This window comes from Verruconis gallopava (assembly GCF_000836295.1).
Source record: "Verruconis gallopava strain CBS 43764 unplaced genomic scaffold supercont1.7, whole genome shotgun sequence".
NCBI classification, from domain to species: domain Eukaryota; kingdom Fungi; phylum Ascomycota; class Dothideomycetes; order Venturiales; family Sympoventuriaceae; genus Verruconis; species Verruconis gallopava.
Genome location: NW_015622143.1, coordinates 922,526 through 943,189, shown reverse-complemented (window position 1 = coordinate 943,189; position 20,664 = coordinate 922,526). Strand labels below are relative to the sequence as shown.

The following is a 20,664-nucleotide window of genomic DNA, read 5'->3' as shown; positions in this document are numbered from 1 at the left end:
TATGGATTGACATAGTCGAGCTTCAAGAGCTCCAAGACGGCCCTTTGAGGCAATTCAGCCGTGGTTGGCCTTAATTCGGACACACGAGGCTGAGTAGATTGTAACACCCGCTTCAGTAGAGTAAAGCAAACTCAGAAGCTGGAAACTGTTCCGCTTCACGCAACAACAAATTACAACTGAACATCTGTTGACGAGAGAGATTCTTTTCATGAACGAGCCCAAGACCTATCTGAATGTGCAGCCGGCCGTTAAGCTGGCCCTTTCCGCTTCCTCCCACTTCTGACTACGCTAGGACCGCGGCAGTTTGCAACACCAACCTCCACGAAAAAGTTCTCGAAGTTATGCTCTACACCGCATTGTAGGAACCGACCTGCATTCGACGCGATCTACATGAATTAGACTCTCGCTAGCAAGATGGCGGACATTCGCGCCCCTTACCTGTACACGGAGACGCGTCTTACCCTCGATCAAGCTTACGCCGGCTCAACCGTCGACATCTCGTTGTCGAAGACTGGCAACCACGAGCGCAGACTGTACAATGACGTTCAATTAGGCAGCGATGAAGCGCACTTCACATGCAATCACCTTTCAAGCGAAGCCTCGTTATATTTTCGCAGCGACGAGCGCTGCCCGCGCAGCTTCCTTTGGCGGTTGCTTGACGACCGAAGAGTGCTCGAGGTGCAGGCCGTGGATTTAAGCCAGGATGCAGCCAACAAAACAGAGGCCATTCTCACGCTGTTGCTGCGCTTCCCCGCAGCCATCCGTCCCTTCTGCGTTGCGTTCGCTGATCCGGCAGAGAAGGACGCGCTGAACGTCTTTGCAATCACGACCGCAGATGACCTATGGACGCTCACGCTGCATCGCGACATCTTCGTGCACCCGCGTTTCTCAGAAGCGCTTCCCTCGGACTGGTGCAGAGTCACCAAACCTTCTATGTTCGCAGTCACGATACCGTACCGTCTGTTCTCTTCAACTGCGAGAGAGCTCTTTGTATCAATGAAGGATGGACAAGTCGTGCGTTTGACAAGAAGAGCTGGCGACGATGGTTCAAAGTGGCATGATGCTGTCTATTCTGAAGGAAGCTGGGGCGCCTCTTTCTTGAAGTGGAGGTCGGGGCCTACAATCAAGTACGGCGACGTGGAGCTGGAACCTTCCGCAGCAGTATCGATTGCGCCTACAACCTTCGACGAAGACGACGCACATCTCATTACCGTATGTCTAAATCACACTATGCGAATATGGAATCTGAAGACAGGCCGTATATCTGCGGAACTGGATATTCTCGGTGAAGAAGAGCAGAGATACATGATCAGCCCAAACCAGCGACAGCTGTTACAGGTGGTTGACATGCCAGGCAGACAAGAAACGTACGCAGTCACGTTCTCGCCAAAGCATCACCAATTCAAGTTCTGGGCCATCTTTGACCCAGAGTCTGGGCGTCAGGGCATACGTGAGATGAGACCCGAAATCGAATACAAACCTCCTGTGGAGATGCTGATGGACACCGCGGTATGGAATCTTGAAGAATTTCACCTCAAACCAAGTAGAGGATCGAAGCAAACCGAGCTTTGGATCCGGGTCCGCTCAGGTCAGACTTCACAGGTCTTCATGCTGAGCTTTGACCCGTTCGACTTCGGGCACAAGCTTCATGAAATTAGCAGCCAGTACGTCAAGGACTGTTGGGAGCAGGATTGGGTTGCAGTTTTCCCTGGGCGACAAACACTCGAGGCTATCGATGCCCTGTGTCCCACAAACGGCTCGGATGTGCCTGAGGAAAGCAAAGTTGCAGATATCACGGAACGCTGGACGCAATTCCTCTTTTACCCAGGCAGATTCACTGTGCCGCTGCTCGAGACTGCATTTGTAACTTATATCGCCGCGTCCGGACGCCCATTGCCTGTTGCGTCGAAAGCACCGCTCAAGGAACGTCTCATCAAGGCTGTCTGGGCCAATGCGGCGAAGCCCTCAGGTGGACGATCAAGTGTCGAGGAGGATACTTTCTCTCAGTGGCAGAATGTGTACAGCATTGTGCGGGATTTGCATAAACGGAGCATGGACTTAGTATCCTTTGCTGTTGACCCACATGATCAGATTCCATGGCTCGCTGGTGCTGACTTCGTGGCTCCAATCCGTGAATGTAGTCAGCTTGAGAAGATCGAGATGAATGTAAGCATCGTGACACAATTACCAACACCAAAACTGGCGCTCTACGACTTGGGTCCAAGAGTCGAAGGAGATGATGAAGGCAGTGAAGCCGATGAATCTGACGAAGCTATGCTCGTGGGCAATCTGTTCTTGGTCGCGCATTCATTGAGAGCTATGCTTCCGGACTCATATCAACGATCACTTAAGCGTGCCGTCATCGAGGATCTTGTCCAAGAGCCAGCAAAATCGGCTGCGGAACGTATCAACAGTTTCCGAGTCGAAACTTCGCTATTAGAAGAACTCACTGAGGATGATGAGAAGAAATTCGATGAGCTCGCTACGGATTTTGGCGGATACAAAATCTTCCATCGGAATAGCTTCATTGAGATTTTGGACATGATGAAGGAGCCTGAGAAGGGTCGGCACCAGGAAGAGCTAATCACCCGATACGGTTCAAAGATGGCCATTAGGATCGCCCAAGAAACTGTGGCGCTCAACACAGAGGTCCTGTTGGATTTGCTTACCACAGTACTATACCTGGACGGTGTTTTCGACGTCGAGGAACTCGCTTCAGCAATTAAAGACCTACCAGAGGATACTGTAGACACGATGGACGTAGACGATGCCACGCCAACATTTAATGCGCGTGGGCTATTTGACAAAATCATGTGCCTCCTAAGAGAGTATTTCATTCTTGACTTCCTTGTGGCAAACACGCGCAAGGAGCGTTCAAAACCCCGGAGAAAATCTTTTGGCGAGAGTCCCCTTGTTGTTCGAAGCAACGAGGCACCTCCCGTGTATACAAGTACTCTTCTTCAAAGCATATTCATTGGGGACTGGAAGGACATACGAGCGCCTGAAGAGGGCATCTCACCGACCCAGATGCTCACGTACCACACGAGAGCATGGCTTACGAAATTGGAAATGAGCATTTTTGAAAGCTTCTCTGCACATGTACTTGCTGACTTGATTAAACACGGCGACGTGGGATTGGCGAATCAGTTCTTGCCATTCGTGCCATCGGCAGGATGGACTAATTATTTGAGGGGAAGGCTGTGCTTGGAAAACAGTGAATACAAGAAGGCAGCGGACTGGTTTAGGAAAGCAGCATATCCAATGTGTAAGTGTCAGCCCGAGGATACAAAAAAAAGGCCAATCCCGTTACTAATGCTGTGCTTCAGCACTGGGATTTTTTGACGTGAGCAATCAAGATACGGCAGAAATTTTATCGCCTGAGCAAGTCGAGAAGTTCTCAGATGGCTTGCCATCGTACTATGAGCATATCATGAATTTACTGGATAAATACAAGGCGAGCACACAAATAGCCGAGTTCGCAAAGTTGGCAATCCAGTCGCATAATATGACCATCAGCAAGGCTCTCAATGTACGTCCATCCAATCCTGATTCAGAATGTTCGCTAAGGAAGTGCTATAGGATGCGGAGCTCTCATCTACTGAACTACCGCAGAAGCAAGCCGAGCAGTTCGACAAACGTACTATCGATCTTCTTGAGCGGCTGTTCGCCTCGTCGCTTGCGACTGGTGCTTTCGACGATGCTTACTCAGCACTCATGCGTATGCCGGACCATGCTCTTCGCCATTTTAATCTCCAATCATTTATAGAGACACTTGTGCGCCAGAAACGCGTCAAGCAGCTTTTTGCGTACCCGTGGGCTCAACTTGCCGACGAGGCCGACAAAGAACTCGAGGCCAAGGCACGCAAGACACTTACGTCGAGTTCAACACATCAGTGGCACAAGATTTTATACTCATGGCGTATCAAGCGCGGCAACTTCCGTGGCGCCGCGCAAGCTGCGTTCGATCGGTTGGAGAAGTTGCGTGCTGAGACAAAAGGTACAGGTCCGGATCCTCGAGATGAGCGACTTGTGGACGCATATCTGCTTCTGATCAACGCCATGGCATGCGTGGGGAAGGACGAGGCCTGGGTCATCTACGAGCCCATTGCCGAAAAGAAGGGCTTGCTCAATGGGACGGCCAAAGAGAAGAAGGAAGGGAAGCGGAGGCTCGTTACGCTCGAGGATGTCAGGCGGGAGTACCAAGAAGAATTGGATCGAAGAGCGGCAATGGAGCAGGGCAAATTCGCGTTCGTGGACGAGGGCGAGGAGATGGATGTCCTATGATAATAAGGACACAGTGCGCTCAAAGATGGGGGACAACTCGGACAGCGGCTAGCAAAGACGATAAAGAAGATAGGGCAGCGGGACGAGGTAATTCAAGACTTCATTAAGAGGGGAGCCATATGCTTAGTCAAGTAGGCGCGTATGGAGGGAGGAATGTCCATCCCCTACCAGTATTTTGAGAGTATATACGTTGACCAACAGGACGCCACCAAAACTCCAGAATCATAAAATCATCTTTGAAGTTCTAATACTTGGCTCCAGACCTAAAAATCTCTGTCAACCACACGGTCAACTCTGTCCGCTCATGGAAAAGGACTCACATGTTCGCATTGCTCATCGTTTCGTAGGAAGGATTTGATTTTCTCGCGTAGTCCACTTGCGGTTGGGACTTGTGGTCGCTTGGATAGTCGTTATACTTGGGCGGCTGATAGTCCTGGGTATTCTGGTCGACCGCGTCCGTGTAGCGATGGTGCTCGGACGTGCGCTCGGCACGCTTCTTGTCCTTGTGCTGCTTGTAGAGGTAGACGCCGCCGGCGATGATGGCAGCTTTGCTGAGAAGGCCCGTTGCGAAGTGTGCAGCAGCCACAGAGGCTGGTCGAAACGGCACGAAACCAAAGTTCAAATCGTGCGGCTTACGAGTTCGCTACCCCGACTGTAGCTCGGGGATTATGGGACGTGCGGAATGGAATGTAGTGATGCTGGTCTGAACTTGGCTTGGGTTTCATCTATATACATACTCATGGCGAGCATCGTAAGACCGCCGCCGTTTTGGCGTCTGCCTGGCCCGCGGTGGACGACGTACGAAAGGTCCGGGGCTGAGGACCAAACATGGGCCAGCCCCAGAAGCAGATTACGTCTCCGTCAGTCTGAAAGGACATTGGACGCTCGTATTCGCGCCAAAACCTGACGGGCTCGCGAGGTGCGTTGCGCAAGCCTTTCGCCGCTCCGTTCGGGCTTCGGATTTGCTCGTCTGCACCGCCCCGTCGCCGCGGATTGCCCACGCTTTCTCCGAGCGTGTGTGCAAATCCATCTTGTCCGACCACCTCGTCGCGATTCTTCTCTTGCGGCAGCTGCGGTGACGTTGCGGGAGGCGAAGCGAGGCGTTGCGATCTGGGCGAAGGAGACTTTCGAGCAATCTCTATTTGCCCATTTCGCCTCGCTAGTAAGCACATGATCCATTTATCAGGACACTTACGGCCAGGCAACGAAAAAGTCAACTTTGAGCCGACAGACCTCTTCGATTATATAGGCTCTCGCACTGCCATCTGAGCCTGCTACTCTATATAATATCTCGTGTAAAGTTTGCACGTGTTTCCGGAGTGGCCGCATTCCCTTCATTCTAGACAGTCTAAGCACAGCCGACGCAGCACGTACCGGCTTCTCTCACCAGCTCGAGTTAGCCAGTGCCACTGAATAGTTGAGACGTCTATCTATTCGCTCTTCTTGTTACTCATTCGAGGCAAGCCGCACCAAAGCAAGAAAGTTAGGCCAAGAATGGCCAGCACAATCGGTTGAAGGACCTTCACACCCTTTGCTTGAGCGATGGCGCCAACCGCGAACGGGAATATCGCGGCTCCTCCGCCACCGAATGCGGCAGCAAAGCCAATGCTGCTCACATGCAAGTGTTTGGGAAGCAGTTTCGACACCGCAACGACAGAAGCTGGGAACAACGGGCCGAGAAAAAATCCCTGTAATGCTACAGCAACGGTCGACACGTAGAACTGAGGCACAAGCCAGAAGATGAGCTCGAGGGCCATTGTGATGGGTATGTAGATCATGATTGCCAACGTCTCTCCCAGTCTTGGGGTGACGAACCCGAGAACAACGCGACCAACAGTCATGCCAAGCCAGAAGCCCGTAGCAGACATCCCCGATGCGAAATGCGAGCTGTGACGAACTTCAAGCATGAACGTCGTGATCCAGCCACCTAGAGCCACTTCAACACCGACGTAGCCGAACAAGAAGAGCGCACACAGCCATGTCACACGCGCCGCAGGCATATTCCACAAGGCTTCCGTCATTCGATTGCCGTTGTGATCCGTCGTTCTGGGATGGGACGCTCGATATTCAGCTGCAGTTGCCGTCCAAAATCCCGTCATGGATATAACCAGCTCGACACCAGCTAGGCCTGCCATCACGTAGTAGAAAGTGAACCATAACAGATTGCTTTTAGTGATCATTGTCGTAGCAACAAGTGGAGCTATTGTAGCCCCAAGGCCGTAGAAACCGTGTAGGAAGCCGAGCACCTCATTTGCGTTAGCCATGTTACCGATCCAGGCATTCCATGCAGCGTCTTCTAGCCCATTGCCAAAGCCTGACAATGCGAAAAAGACCACGATAACAGGGAATGGGGGATGAAGTGCAGCGACCAGATATGCAATCAAATGGCAGCTTGGACAGATGATGGCGATTCCTCGTTGGCCAAATTTCATATGCGCCATGTTGTTGAGGATGGCGGACAAGGTGTACCCTATAACTGGCGACAGAAACAGGAGAGCCACAACTGAATATGTAAGTTGGTAGTAGTCTTGCAGCTACGCTTCATTAGGCTTTGAGATCTACACACACACACACACACACACAGTGACTTGGGAAGGCTCACATATGGAATCAAGGCCTGTTCACTGAGGTTAGAATGATAAGCCGAAATCTGAAAAATTGTGGCTTGTTTACCCCAATGGCAGCATCATTCGCACCCATAATTGTAAATCCCCAGAATGCAGCGATGGTGCGGTATATCATAACCTTGGACTCGTTCCACCGCTGCTGCACAACGACGGGCGCTGTCGTTGGGCCCGGCAGCTCTTCGTTGACGGCTGTCTGACGTTCCAATTCAGGCTGATCGCCTCGAGACCTCGATCTCCGGCTCGAGATCTTTGTGAGCAAGGCTTTAGGACTAGGTTTAGGATGAAGGTCTCGCAGCTCCATCACTGTACAATCCGAGGCGGACGCCATCCTTGCAACGATATGCAATTTTTGCGAGTTGGAAGATGGCTTCTGACGACCGGAATCATCGGTCACAGCTTGAGTCAACTTATTAAAATGGGCAAAGAAGAACAGCTGGCAGCTGTTGCGGAAGAGAACAGTGCCAAGTCTACATCATCCTCGTCCAGGACTCGGAAGTGGTTAGTTATCCGCTCACAAGAGGCGGAAGCGCATTCGATGTGGAGAAAAAGGACGATCCATTACGTTCGGTGTATTGATTGGCCGAAAGTCGGCAGGCTTACTGTCCTTGGCAATTACCCGCTATGGCAACTGAGATCTTGCTGCTCGCTTGTGTTTAACGCATCTGCACCGTCCAACGTGTCGTCCATCACACGCCTTTCTTTGGCTGAAAGCAAAGGTGATGACCAAAGCAGAAATCGAAAGTGCTCATTTGAGTCTGCGTGAAAGAACAACATCTTTATGTACGGGTGCCTCAACTTGCCCCTCGAAAGCCTGTTCCCCATGATCTATACAATAATATCTGCGCCCATTGCTTAAGAACCAAAGTCCAAGTACGCCACTTTAGATACGTTTAAAATGTGCCAATCTAAAATATGAGTTGACAGCAATGCTAAATCAAGAACATAAAGTGGATCCAACCGGTGTTGTTTTTAACAGTCCTTCCATGCTGATGACGGGTATCCTCGCTCTAAAATTTGACCAAATGTACATTACGTTACGGGGTTTCATGCCTCCCATGCTCAAGCGGGGGAACTTGAGTTCCAATCCATATAATTAAAGCTTCCATTATCTCCAGTTATGAGACGTGTCGTCAAAACTTCTTCCGCGGTTGTCCGAAAATAGGCTATCGTGATCGTCAGTGTAGAGTATTGCTTTTCCTTTCTCCTTGGAATGCGTTGATGTCGCAGAGCTTGAGAAGCCCGTTGAAATATCCATTATGCGCTTGGGTTGGCTGTTGCCAACGCCTCCTCTACCAGCGTTACGTTTTGGACCTATTTTAGAGCGAGGGGGCATGCTTGAGGCACCCTCCGCTGCCTTGCGCTGATTACGCCATTCGATCTTCCACTCGATATATCTCGACTCAAAGTCTAGTCTTTCCGTTTCGTTCAAGAACACAAATTCGACTTCAGTACAGTCAAAAGTATCAAGTAATTCCTGCTCTCTCAGTTTTGCCACGTTGAGCGGTATACCAGCATATGCACATTTCTCCTTTTTCGCCGGTTGCAGCATAGCTACCTGGATGAAGCGGTCCCGGTGTGGGTCTGTGGGAACAAACTTGCTGACATTTCCGTCCAGCTTCTTGGGTCGGTCTTTAAGGTTGCGCAGGCCTGGTTTTACTGTCTCATCTTTAGTCGCAATTTGGAAAATTTTGACATCGCTTACGTATCATCGTTATGATAACATTCCCTACATATATCACGAGACGGTAGGGAGGCACTAGCTCTTCTTGTGGACGGCCTCTCAATGGGTGATCTTTCGATCCAGGGGTTGAGAGTGTCCTCTTTCGCGACTTGCAAAACATTTAGTGGTTTGGCTTGACAAACTGAGATTAACATACTTGCTCGAAGGCTTCCGCACTTTCAACCATGAGCTGTAGCGTCGCCGGACCAAGCCCGTTAGAATCGATGTCATCGCCAGCCTTCTTTTTACCCAGCAAACTAAGAGCTTTCTCTTTCGCCTTTGCGATAACATCTGTATGTCTACGCAATATGACGTTCTTTAGCTGGTAGCTAAACGGGTCAGCAGGTCGTTCAGAAGCAGGAGTACAAGGCACGAACCTCCAAACTACTTCTTGATTGCAGAGATCGGACTGGAATTGTTCATAATCTGCTTTCTCTGTCAGTATTGTACGACTCGTCGGCAAGGATGCTTTACCTCTACGGTTTGAAAACCAAAAAGTACCATTGTTAAGGATTTTGCCGGTATCTATTCTCTGGAACCTAATGACCTGCTCTGACGAAGAAGAAGATTTCGTATCCGGAAACGCATAGCCTGGTATCAATTGAACCTCACGGTCCAGAACTATCATCCCGTTAAATGCTATTTTTCCGATAAAAAAAGTCTTCGGGCCTTACATTCGAGCTCCTTTGAGGGCCGCTGGCCAGTAGGATCACATACGACAAGACGGAGATCTCCTTCTTGGTCTCCAAATAAGTAAAGACGAGCGTTTCTCCATGAGCCTTCCTTGGCTTCATCCATACTTAAGTAAGAACAACTTATAAAATCAGATGAAGCCTTAAAGAAGTGGTAAAAGGGAGTATGAAGGAGGGCTTACACAAGATTTCTAAGGCGTTGTGAAGTCAGATCTCTTTCACCATCTCCACTAAAAGGGGGGATGAAGTTAAATGCGGCTGAAGGGCTTCTAGGACTTTGTGCCGTAACGGAAGACACTATTCCCGAAAACTCGGGTATGACATTGTTTATGTCTATTCGTTTTTCAGCGGACGGCTCTAACATTTTATCGATCAGATCCAGAAGTTTGTGTAGAAAGTTCTTGCTGGAATCAGGAGATGCGCGCTCAGAACGAAGAAGTCGTTCTTTAAATTTGACAATGCTGGGTTTCACAATGAAGTCATTGCCGTCCGCTGTGGCCGTGAAGAAACGGTCATCGGTCCGGTGTTTGGTGCTGGTTCTGCGAGCAGCATCCAGATCTAAGAGCCCTTTCTGCCCGTCGACGGCGAATGCAACAACTTCAAGCAGAACACAGCCCAGTGACCATACATCGTACCTTCGGGAGAACTTCCCATTGACGTTCAGGTACTCTGGTGGGGCATAAGCATCAGTGCCGCCTTGGTTGATGACACGAGATGTCGATCCGTTACCAGGAGCGAACTGGGCGAGGCCGAAGTCTGTGATGAGCCAGGTTCCATCATGGTCTACAAGAATGTTGGCTGGCTTCAGATCGAAATGAAACCCAATGAGCGATGACTGAGTTTGCAGATGAGGAAGCTTCGATCCCTTGCTCTGAATTTTGCTGATGCTGCCGAGAGCTTTGGTGATGCCTAGTGCTTGAGTCCATATGGGGCAAAGCTCCAAGGGCGCTTCGCGCAGAGCATCACTCCCAAAAGTTTTCTCCCTCAGAAAGTGGTTTAAATCGGTTTTTGCCAATGGAAAAATGATGTTAAATGTATTCCCATGTTTGTACGTCGTGATCATCTTAACGATGTTTGGGGATTCAAGAAGCTCTACGATTTGGTGATTACCACGTTCGAGCTCAAATCGAAGAGGTGCCTCTGCATCGAGCAGCTGTTTTCGAGCAAAGGGACCGCGAATCTAGACGTGTGAGTTAAGTCGATTCCAGGACTGAAGGCAAGTATGCGTACCCCCAACTTGTTATAACATTCATAGATGTCGAAAGAGGAGACTTTACCTGAACCACCCTCGTCAATTATTTCACCGCGCTCATTGAGTCTTCCAATTGGCTTCTCGTTTATGAATGGTAAAATCGTGCTGGAATCATATGTTGCGAATTTTGTACGAGTAAAATGGGGTATGGCAAAGTGAGCAAGCTGCCTTTCCAGAGAATTGTAGAAATCTAACTCGAACTCGGCGTCGTCCATCGCCCAAAACTTTCGAAGCGTCTCGCGCGGCAGCGCCGCGTTTGGACCGAACTGGAAGATCTTGTCATCGTAGCCCTTGTCGAGAAGACTGCCGCAGAGCGCGGGATATCCGATGGCCACAAAGAGAGAGAACAACGTAACCGCACTAGAATCGAATTCAGGGAGCGTCTTGGCCGTCCCGAGTATTCGCCATAGGTACTCATCAACGGAGTTGCCAGGTCCGGCGAGGTTATGTTGATGGTTGCACCGATCACACTTGCATTCCAGAACAGCACGAGCAATTGTTGGCGACCCACTGGACAAAAAGCGAAACAAGCAATCTCTTGGAAACATGCGCCTTGCGATCGGTTCCGTTGCTGGTTGCAGATACTTTCGGATTGCGCGCTGCGCTTTGGCACACGCGGACCCTCCCGGGATGGAAGACATCAAGCGCGGCAGGGCAAAGAAATACACATAAGGTCCTTGTCCACGCCGCAATTAACGAAGAAAGCGAATAAAAAAAGCCAAAATGAAGCTTCTAAAGAAATGGCTGGAAGGCGCTTGAGAGCGAACAAGGCAACAGGCGGAGTGCGTCGAGATAGGATCACGAGTAGTGGGAAAGGCCTGGTTTTGTGATTGTTCAAGATTCAAGGCTTGCCATGACGCTTGATGACTCTGCCCCGAAAGATCACTTTCCAGGCGCAGGGTGGCGGACCTGGGACGAAGATTAAGCGGCACAGCGACTTTGTCTTGCGGCCTCATTCTGCGAGGGTGAGGCCCAAACGCGCAGCCAAGAAGGCGTGGGGAGACGCACAGTTCTTGGGCCAGCTGATTAGCTTGACTCGATATAATTAGTACTGTGATCATCATATGGCTAGGCAACGACGAGAAAGGGTGGCCAGAGGCGCACACGACGTCCAAAATTGATGCAGGTCGCAGGGGTAGCAGTCAGCTTTGCGCACAGCAAAAGAGGCGTCGACGGTCAAGCCGAGGGGTGCGAATGAACTGTACCTGTCCTCATTCGGCGCCACCTCCAAAGACGCGGTAAATCCAGTGGTCAGCAGTCGCTTCCCCGCCCCAAAGTTCCGTGAAGCATGTATATGGCGGAGATGGACCTGGTCTTTAATCACTCATGGCTGCACGTTGCCTTATCTTTCTCTCCAACCAGGCAATAGAACTACCAGGCTATAGAACTACCAGGCAATAGAACTACCAGGCTTTGAGACGACGAACGAGTCCGACCACAAATTCATGAAATAGATGATGGTCTGAAAATCTATACTAGTGCATTGTCACGCAATCATATCTTTCGCTTCCTGCTCACGTGCATCCAGTTTCCCGGACGAGGGCAGCGTCAGTCGACGTGTGCTACGAACGCGTCTTCTCCATTCCAGAAAGGCCCAGGTTCCCAAAGTCATCGCCAGCAAGGAAATGGAAAGTACTGCAAAGACGACCATTTCGCCAGCAAAGTGCAAACTTACGCTTGAACCTCGTGTCTCCACCTTGATGTAGCCCATAGCTAGAACTTGCTGTGCGCCGTCAGCCTGACACATTCCGTCTTGTTACGAGCGTAATCAGCATACCGACACAAACGAAGCCGGCAGATATATCATCGTTAAGATGGTGATGGTCTTCAAAGTCCGGGCATCGTTCTGGGCCTTACGGCTAAAGTCAAGCATCATCTTGTTGTCACTCTGTGCAAGCCTCATGATACCCGTTGTGATTTGGCCGTTGTGTTGGAGTGCGTATAGACCTCTAGCAGCAATGATATTTTGCATCTGCGCACGTCAGACCTTGCATAGATCATCTAAACCGTAACCTACTAGTTCGGATGACGAGCCCATTCGCTTGAGCAGGGACAATACTCTGCTTCTTTGTAGTTCTGTCTCCACCAGTGAAGAGCCGATATTTCCGTGATTCTCGCTCTTCTCGTCCAGACTCACATTTGGATCTTGACACTGTATTGTTTTCACCATATCCCTATAGACTCTCGAGTTAGTCTCGAGAATGTGGTCTAGCCGTAGCAATTTGTCTGCTATGACTCTAAGATCCTGGCTATCTCCGAAGTCAATAGTTAAGATACCATTCGAATTCCCAATGCTAGCGACAGCAGCGTCGTTTGCCTTTGACTTCTGCACATGTGTAAGCGTAGAATTGTACGAATTCCCATCCAGCAAGAGCTCTTACCAGATGAGTGAATGCCTCCTCAAGATCATTGATATGGCTTCGCCATCGAGTTGACGAGCATGAGATTAGGAGCCGAAAGACATCGGAAGACCCAAGCGGACGACGGCAGCCTTTTTTCGCTTCTTTCAAGCGCTGCTGGAAAGTTTGAGATGGGTTGATGACTACGAACGTTGCAGGGCCGCGATTGTCAACGCAAGAATAAACACCCATTTGGCGAATTGACCACTTGTCTCCCGGTTCGTCACGCCCATGTTCCTCTACATGCTTCAATAAGAAGCAGAGTTCTTGGGGTAATTAGCATGCTACAAAAAAAGAGCTTCGCCGGACATCGGTAAGAGTACCTGTCTCCACTTGATTTCTTCGAATTACTTGGATTCCACCAAGACTCTCGTTCGTTGGACCTGTTCTCTCTCCAAATGCCTCTATAACATCAAACACGAGCGGAAATGCTTTTAATTTATTCAAAATCAATTCCATTGCCTGCTCGGATATCATCAACTTGCCCCAGGAATAGAACTGAGGTATTAAACTAGCATTCTATTCAGATTTGCAGAGAAGCCCAACGGAGAGACGTACATTAGCCGAACTTCATCCGATACCATTTGATCCTGCTCCAGAAAGGTTTGGAAGGTAAACGCATTTGAGAACGTGTGATCTAGGAGAAATTAGCCCCACTGATGGCTCAGTGAACACAACATTGGACTTGCTCTCGGACTTCAGGGAAATAACCTTGATTCTGGTCTCATCTGGCGAACAAAATATTCTGTTACTTTGTCTCTGGAATCTTTCGCTGTAGGAAGCAAGATCGTAGACAAGAGGATCACAAACATCGCGGGGAAGACTAAACGGCCATTTTGCAACGCAAGCAGACTCGGGTACGTGAGACATTTTGAGAATCGATGAATTCAAACAAAGTCATATTCATTTATTTCGATTATCGAAGATAGTTATTCCTTCCTTTCAAACACTCTGAACCAAGGCTGAGAGCGGCGCAGAGATCACTCAGTGCCCAGAACCAGGATCTTGACCGGAATGTTCAGCCACGCACGTCCTGTGCCAGCCTAAAGCGCCCCAAAAGCGCCACTCCTCCAACCGCGGGCCAATCTAAACTTGGCGGCTAGTCGTCCACAAAGGGAGACTGTTTGGGGATGCTTCGCTCTTGTAAGTCAAGAATCTCGGTCTACAAGCTTCAGTAAGTATAGCTGGAGAAGAGAAATCCATAGGGCCGGAGGGTCTTCACTTCGTTCAAGCTCCTTTTACCATAAAATATAATCTGGCTGTCTCGCCCGATCTTGAACATGTGAGCATTCAAGTCAGTTCGGACCGGGCTATGACCTACCACGTAGCGCCAGTCATTCCCGAAGTCACAGATTTTGCTGTTGACGTAGTTCTCGAGGATGGTTGCATTTATGTACCTTGCGTACAGTGTGTGAGCGGGTCAAGTATGGAACTCGAGTGCTCGTTGACGGTTTACCTCTTTGGGAGAAGTTGCTGGGTATACTGATCGTTTGTCATTGTTTGCTCTGGATGTTGTGACGGCTTCTGAGAGAGAAGGGCGAAGCAGTACTTGGTGCGCTGCCAATGCTTAGATACGGGCAACACGTCTGAACCAGGACTGGTTCGCAAACAAGGCAGTCTCCTGGCGTCTTTCAGCCTTTCGAAAACACGTCGATTCTCTTATCAGCTCAGTGGCGTGCGGCATTTGCCGCACAAAGCTTTTACTCATCGATAGTTTTTGCGCGCCACGCCTCCCTCTGCTCCCACTCACAGCCCCCAATGATGGCGTTTTGCCCAGCAGATCAGAGTGGGAGGCCGCGAGGCTGACTTGAACAGCCTAGGTGAATGTGACAGAAGAATGTCCAATTTCCCCTCTACTAAAATTTCGCTCCAACGAAGTGTCAAATAAGTCTTGCTCTTGAGCTTTTTCGGTGGAATCGCGTCGAAATGGCATGGGAACCGAGCAGTCGAATGGCTCGGAGTTCGCTCAGCCCGGATTCAATTAGACAATTCCAACGAGCACCTGGCTACAAAAGTAGATCTCGGTCTCCGGCTGGAACGCGAGCATCAAATCAGAAGACTAAGCGGGAATCTTTTGGGCCAGAGATATACGTCCAACAAGATGACAACAGTCCTGCGGAGCAACATGAGTTGGACGACATTGTCACACGCACAACATACCTGCCGGGAATGGAGCACGCCCCCAATATCAGCAAATTTGTGGAACCAAACGATAGTGATCCCAAGAGCAATTCAAACTGGCTCCCAAAGCCTAAAAAATATGTAGATCAGCTTGACTTGAGAGATAACTCACCAGCAAGAACCGAAACGTATGAAAGCGACGAATTGCAATACTCAAATGGAGGGAGACATTACCCGGAATCGGTCTGGAGCGAGTCCCATACTAATGTTCCACGCCGAAACTTAACAGCATTCGACGTAGCTGCTCTGATATTCAACAAAATGGTACGTCTACAGCAGTCAATTTTCAATCCATTCGACAGGTGTCGATTGTGATGGGAATGCCTTGCGCTTTGGTGGCTTGACAAGTCTTTTGGACTTCGTGAAGATTAAAATAACATCTATGGCTGCGATATGCTGATTTCGCTTAGGTTGGAACGGGAATTTTTACCACACCTGGTGCTGTGTTAAGTCTCACAGGCTCGAAACAGCTGTCAATTGGACTCTGGGCTGTGGGCGGTGTATACACTTTCATATGGTCGGCGGACATAATAACGTCTCACTTAAACTGTTCTAACTGCTTATATAGTCTATTTATCTACCTTGAGTATGGATCAGCACTTCCGTTCACTGGAGGGGAATTGATTTATGTGAGTGCTGGAGGTTGCTGAGCATTTTGGGCTGCTAACATGTTCAGCTTGATGAAGTATTCTATTGGCCCCAACTCCTTGCTACGATGCTAGCTTCAAGTTTCTTCTTGATTCTATGGAACTCAAGTCCAAACTCTTTCGCATTTGCAAAGCATGTTTTGCTTGCTTCGATACCAACCGCCAACAGTTCACAAGACTTTGATCCCCGACTGATCCGATTTATTGCGTTTTCCATACTCACAACAATTTGCCTTTTACATTACTTCTCTAGCAAGCTTGGTCTTTTTCTAAACAAAGTGCTCGCTTTGTTCAAGGCCTGCTTGTTGTTGAGCATATTCATTGCTGGCATGGTTGCTACGAGAAAACCTAACTCTGGAACTATAGATTGGAGCGTCAAGCATGGCCCGAAGGGTAAGACAAACGGTGCTGACAGCATAGCAGCATTCGTGCTGATCTTGTATTCATATACGGGCTGGGAAAACGCCAACTATGTAGGTTTTCCATCGCATTCACTGTTGCCTTGTTGATAGCGTTCAGGTTGCCGGCGAGATCAAAGCTCCTAACAAGATGCTTAAGCAAGGTGCATTTCTCGCTGTAGGCGCAGTTACTTTTTTATACATCATGGTATCAGCAGCGTACTATGCGGCTTGCAAATACACCGCCATTACAAGTTTAGAGACGGACCTTGGAATGGCCGTAATTTTTGCTCCTGTAGCTTTTGGTCAGGGACTTGGGTTGAAAATATCCATTTCCTTATCCGCAATTGGAAATCTTATTGCAGTGATATATACGAGTTCAAAAGGTGAGCCATTGTACAGGCTGTCCTGTTGCTGTATTTATGCTGATATTCCAAAGTCAAGCAAGCAATTGCGCGCCAAGGCATTATACCGTTTTCTTCTTTCTTTGCTGAAGGTCCAAATGTGCCTCAGGGTGGCTTAATTCTGCAATGGATTTGCTCGACTATATTCATAATTTTCACACCAACTAGTGGCGACGGCTATTCATTCATCATTGGTCTGCAAACATATAGCCACGTGCTGCTCTCGAGTGAGTCTAGACTAGAATACAAGCATACTTGCATACACTAATTCTTCGAAGTGGCAGTCGCTGTCGGTATTTGGAGGTTGAGGAGGAGAATGCAGCTTTCCATCCCAGGCTGGACTCTAGATTTTCTCTCCCGCAAAATCTTCTTAATCGGTATCCCGATCATATTCGTCGTAATCAACTTTCTGATCCTTGTTTTCGGGGCAAAACCACATAAAGCCGGTACGATTCCTCGCTATTGGTGGCCAGTGATATCTTTCCTCGTCTACTTCGGCGCGATCTTATACTGGTTCGGTTTCTGGATCTTGCAAAGACCAATAAGACACAAAGAAAACGGAGGACAACCGATTACTATCGGTCAGTATATTGGTTTCGAAATTATCGTGCATAATGAAACGGATGAAAATCCGCCACCGGAGATGCGGGAGGCTCTTTTACAGTCAAGGTTGGATGGAACGAGGAGACGGACTCAGTACAAGGTAACGTTGCAACCCGTTATTCATGACATTCCCGCTGATTCATCCAAGTTTGACAAGTGGTTCGCTTTCATGGGCAAGATCTACGTAAAAGCCCGAAATAACATTGGTGACTGGTTCTTCTAACCACACCTCGCGTTCCGGCCAAACTTCTATCTTTGTCTTCTCGGCGCCCATCCTCTTAGATTGGATATGAAATTTGGTGCAAATAACATCTAACCGAAGCGTTGAATTGAGCTTGTTGTCGTGGGGATGAGCTACAAGCCAGAAGTAAGGATTCGAATGGGTTTTTGGTGCTGCAATGCATGACTGAATCATGACACGAGCCGTGTATCGATAATCTAAGAAGAAAAATGAAAGACTGATGGGTATAAGGTAGTCCTGAAGCAAACTCAGGTCATCTACTGATCAATGTATTTTATTGTGGTATATAGTCCCCCCATTTTAGCGCAAGTTTGTACGCTGTAAAGGCGGTCTGCTTCGCAATTTATTAATGCTGCTTTAATTTTTTTTTTTACATGAAAGTGATGGACATAGGTATTAACGTTGAATCTACAACACATATGAAGGTTTCCAATGTTAATTGTGTGCATCTGCACCTTGGGCGCTTGTGCCGAAGCTTAGTTCCAGTAAAGACAGCAGAACTATCATGGTGAACTAGAATTGAGTGGATTCATGAGCTCTAGAGCGATCAATTTACGAGAAACGGCTCCGGAGTGGGTTTGGAATCCAAAATCACCTTCATGGTATTGGGGGAACTAAGAGCATGCATTTCGGTTGTTCGAATCCACCTTTCCCAAAGAAGAACAAACGACGAATGAACTTCAAATCTTGTCTCTCTACGAGTCTCGCCCAACTTCTTGACGGTTCCACGCCTTCATGCGCAGACTAGATCCACGATACCACCCATACTGACTCTTTCCGCCGTATAACGGCGATGAGACGCCATTATGGACTCCATAGACGCCACGAACCGGAAAGATAGCTCCAATGTCGGCACGTGTCTATGGGCCTTCAGCCTCGTCCCATCACGACTGTACTGATTGCTTGAATTAGGCGGAACTCCTGCGTCCCTGCTTACAATCATCCTCGACACGAACCCAATAGCCTGGGACACGCTTTCTCCTGTTATATCCCTATCTCATGTCATCTCCAACCTTCTCCTCTTCATCAACGCGCACCTCGCCATCAACGGTTCCAATCAGATTGCCGTTCTCGCCTCGCACACCGACCGCGTTGCCTGGCTATATCCGACGCCAGGATCCAATGCCCCTTCACTACACTCTACGCAGAATGGGACGGTAAACCACCATGCCACTGAGGAGTACGCGAACAAGTATCGCCCTTTCTTGGCGATTGAGCAAGAGATCCTAGCGAACTTGAGGCAGCTTATGGATTCTACAGACCCGGAGAGTCTGACTGGGGCGTCGGGTACAGACTGCACGCAGATCGCTGGAAGTCTGACAACGGCACTTACGTATATCAATCAGCAGACATTGCTCATCAGCCCTCCTCCAGACACGGCAACAGTCACCCTGCAAACTACACAGACCGCCACAAAATTGGAACAGAAGAAATTGATCTCGCGATTGTTAATTGTTTCAGTATCGAGCGACTTGGCCGATCAGTACATCAGCGTCATGAACTCGATATTCGCAGCACAGAGACTACAGATCCCGCTGGATGTGCTTAAGCTCTCGGGTTCGACGACTTTTTTACAGCAGGCGAGCGATGCCACAAATGGCATATACTTGGCTCCTGACCCAGAGGATTTGACAGGCGGTTCAGGGCTTCTGCAATATCTTATGATGGGCTACCTGCCCGATGCTACATCGCGGCAGTACTTAAACGTGCCGGGAAAATTAGAGGTAGATTTCCGAGCGGCATGTTTTTGCCATAGAAAAGTTGTGGACATCGGCTATGTCTGTAGCGTGTGTTTGAGCAGTAAGTGCCTGCCATGTACCTCCTCACCAATTTTTCACTTGCTAAACGGGAAGCCTCAGTATTTTGTGACCCGGGTATTCTGCCAAACAATCAATGTCTGACTTGTGGCACGGCGCTCAATCTGCCGGTCGGGTGGGATGTTAAGCCAGCATTAATTCCGCGAAGGAAGAAGAAGAAGAAGGTTACAGATGGCATCTCCAGTCCAGCGGGCACACCTGCTCCCGGGGGAAGCACGCCGATACGATGAAGCAAACTGCTTTCAGATAAAGAGTCTGGTTCCTGTTCTTAGTTTCACCGCGCATATCGAGTCGTAAAGGCTTAGACGGAGGTCTCAACGATTTACATGGTCGTCTCACCGGCTTCTGATGCAGGGTGGGTAGTACAGGTCCGACACGTTTCATTTAAACATGAGGCATCCAACAACTCGCAGTCGTACTTTGTGTATGGCACCGTCGCATTAATCCCATTGATTTGTTGCACTGATCTGAGTGAGCATTGCTGCAGGATTGGTTGTGAATCATGGCATTCAATTAGCTTAGTGACCCCGAGCTTTTTACAATGGTCGCTGACCATTCCATCACCCGATAATAACGGTTTAGAGGGCATTGATTCGACCATGAAATCCATGCACGAGGCTTAAAGTTCTGCTGCACGCCTAACAGATGCCTACATTAACATCTTGAGGCCTAGGCTTCAGCCTGAAGCCGTTCAACCAATCAAATGAGTAGATTACTTAGCCACACCATCTGAGTCAATGATGCTCCTTTTAAGAGTCTTGAATAGGCATGGCCGTCTTAGATATATGTTCTAAATCTTTAGAAGACATTCATATTTCTGTCAAAGGGCGTTTCAAAATGGGACACCGGACAGTGGTGGCGTCGCCTGGGGATGAAAGGGTCACCGCGAGCGAACTATAAAGCCAGAGAATATATCCTTATCTTAGTTCAAAACACATAAGCAGTCATACAATCTTTCATGACATATCTTAAATCAACCATACTGGACAATATTAGACTTCCTCATCATGACGTCGCTTCAAGCTAGCACTACCACGCTTCATCATGTGACTAAGCGCAAGCTGGAGCGGCTCTCTGATTACATTCAAAATTTTGAAGCCAAAAAGTGCAACGTTTTGGGAGAAGCGTTCAGCCATGATGATACAAAAAAGCAGGTTGAGACTCTAATCAACAACGCAAAGAAAAATGGCATCTCTCTAGACCGTGCCGACGTTAGCATAAAGAATATCCGCCGCTACCTTGCGCAGGCGGAATATGATCCCAGCATCTCACAAAAGCAGCTTATGGATTGGAGAAGCATTATTGAACGCGAAATTGAGGGACAGCAACGGAAGTTACTATACGCAAAGTTGTTTGGAAAATTATGCACGGAATGGCTGCATAGTCTCGAGACTACCAA

At 48.8% G+C, this 20,664-nt stretch overlaps 7 protein-coding genes across 7 annotated transcripts; 3 read left to right on the top strand and 4 right to left on the bottom strand.

Annotated features, from left to right (window-relative positions):
• Positions 1 to 414: 414 nt before the first annotated feature.
• PV09_02979 (uncharacterized protein) lies at positions 415 to 4,284 on the top strand (the record flags this gene model as incomplete). The annotated part of the gene is made up of 3 exons (XM_016356112.1): positions 415 to 3,265; positions 3,327 to 3,529; positions 3,580 to 4,284. 3 exons carry the CDS (start codon positions 415 to 417, stop codon positions 4,282 to 4,284), a joined length of 3,759 nt encoding a protein of 1,252 aa, XP_016216418.1.
• Positions 4,285 to 4,528: 244 nt separating this feature from the next.
• Positions 4,529 to 5,456, bottom strand: PV09_02978 (uncharacterized protein; the record flags this gene model as incomplete). The annotated part of the gene is made up of 3 exons (XM_016356111.1): positions 4,529 to 4,547; positions 4,605 to 4,875; positions 5,087 to 5,456. 3 exons carry the CDS (start codon positions 5,454 to 5,456, stop codon positions 4,529 to 4,531), a joined length of 660 nt encoding a protein of 219 aa, XP_016216417.1.
• Positions 5,457 to 5,714: 258 nt separating this feature from the next.
• On the bottom strand, positions 5,715 to 7,239 carry PV09_02977 (uncharacterized protein; the record flags this gene model as incomplete). The annotated part of the gene is made up of 3 exons (XM_016356110.1): positions 5,715 to 6,818; positions 6,887 to 6,901; positions 6,958 to 7,239. The coding sequence occupies 3 exons, from the start codon at positions 7,237 to 7,239 to the stop codon at positions 5,715 to 5,717; spliced, it is 1,401 nt and encodes a 466-aa protein (XP_016216416.1).
• A 491-nt stretch (positions 7,240 to 7,730) lies between these two features.
• On the bottom strand, positions 7,731 to 11,216 carry PV09_02976 (uncharacterized protein; the record flags this gene model as incomplete). The annotated part of the gene is made up of 8 exons (XM_016356109.1): positions 7,731 to 8,567; positions 8,614 to 8,740; positions 8,789 to 8,960; positions 9,009 to 9,057; positions 9,106 to 9,252; positions 9,306 to 9,445; positions 9,506 to 10,503; positions 10,554 to 11,216. 8 exons carry the CDS (start codon positions 11,214 to 11,216, stop codon positions 8,017 to 8,019), a joined length of 2,847 nt encoding a protein of 948 aa, XP_016216415.1. The 3' UTR covers positions 7,731 to 8,016.
• An 821-nt stretch (positions 11,217 to 12,037) lies between these two features.
• PV09_02975 (uncharacterized protein) lies at positions 12,038 to 13,901 on the bottom strand. Its single transcript, XM_016356108.1, has 7 exons — positions 13,664 to 13,901; positions 13,533 to 13,611; positions 13,298 to 13,485; positions 12,957 to 13,240; positions 12,593 to 12,901; positions 12,353 to 12,547; positions 12,038 to 12,298 (listed from the first exon to the last, which is right to left on the bottom strand). The coding sequence occupies exons 1-7, from the start codon at positions 13,842 to 13,844 to the stop codon at positions 12,062 to 12,064; spliced, it is 1,473 nt and encodes a 490-aa protein (XP_016216414.1). The 5' UTR covers positions 13,845 to 13,901; the 3' UTR covers positions 12,038 to 12,061.
• An 867-nt stretch (positions 13,902 to 14,768) lies between these two features.
• PV09_02974 (uncharacterized protein) lies at positions 14,769 to 17,743 on the top strand. The gene is made up of 8 exons (XM_016356107.1): positions 14,769 to 15,419; positions 15,566 to 15,672; positions 15,724 to 15,784; positions 15,832 to 16,275; positions 16,322 to 16,586; positions 16,640 to 16,831; positions 16,883 to 17,307; positions 17,356 to 17,743. The coding sequence occupies exons 1-8, from the start codon at positions 14,901 to 14,903 to the stop codon at positions 17,428 to 17,430; spliced, it is 2,088 nt and encodes a 695-aa protein (XP_016216413.1). The 5' UTR covers positions 14,769 to 14,900; the 3' UTR covers positions 17,431 to 17,743.
• A 511-nt stretch (positions 17,744 to 18,254) lies between these two features.
• On the top strand, positions 18,255 to 19,495 carry PV09_02973 (uncharacterized protein; the record flags this gene model as incomplete). The annotated part of the gene is made up of 3 exons (XM_016356106.1): positions 18,255 to 18,300; positions 18,361 to 19,248; positions 19,308 to 19,495. The coding sequence occupies 3 exons, from the start codon at positions 18,255 to 18,257 to the stop codon at positions 19,493 to 19,495; spliced, it is 1,122 nt and encodes a 373-aa protein (XP_016216412.1).
• Between the last annotated feature and the right edge of the window lie 1,169 nt (positions 19,496 to 20,664).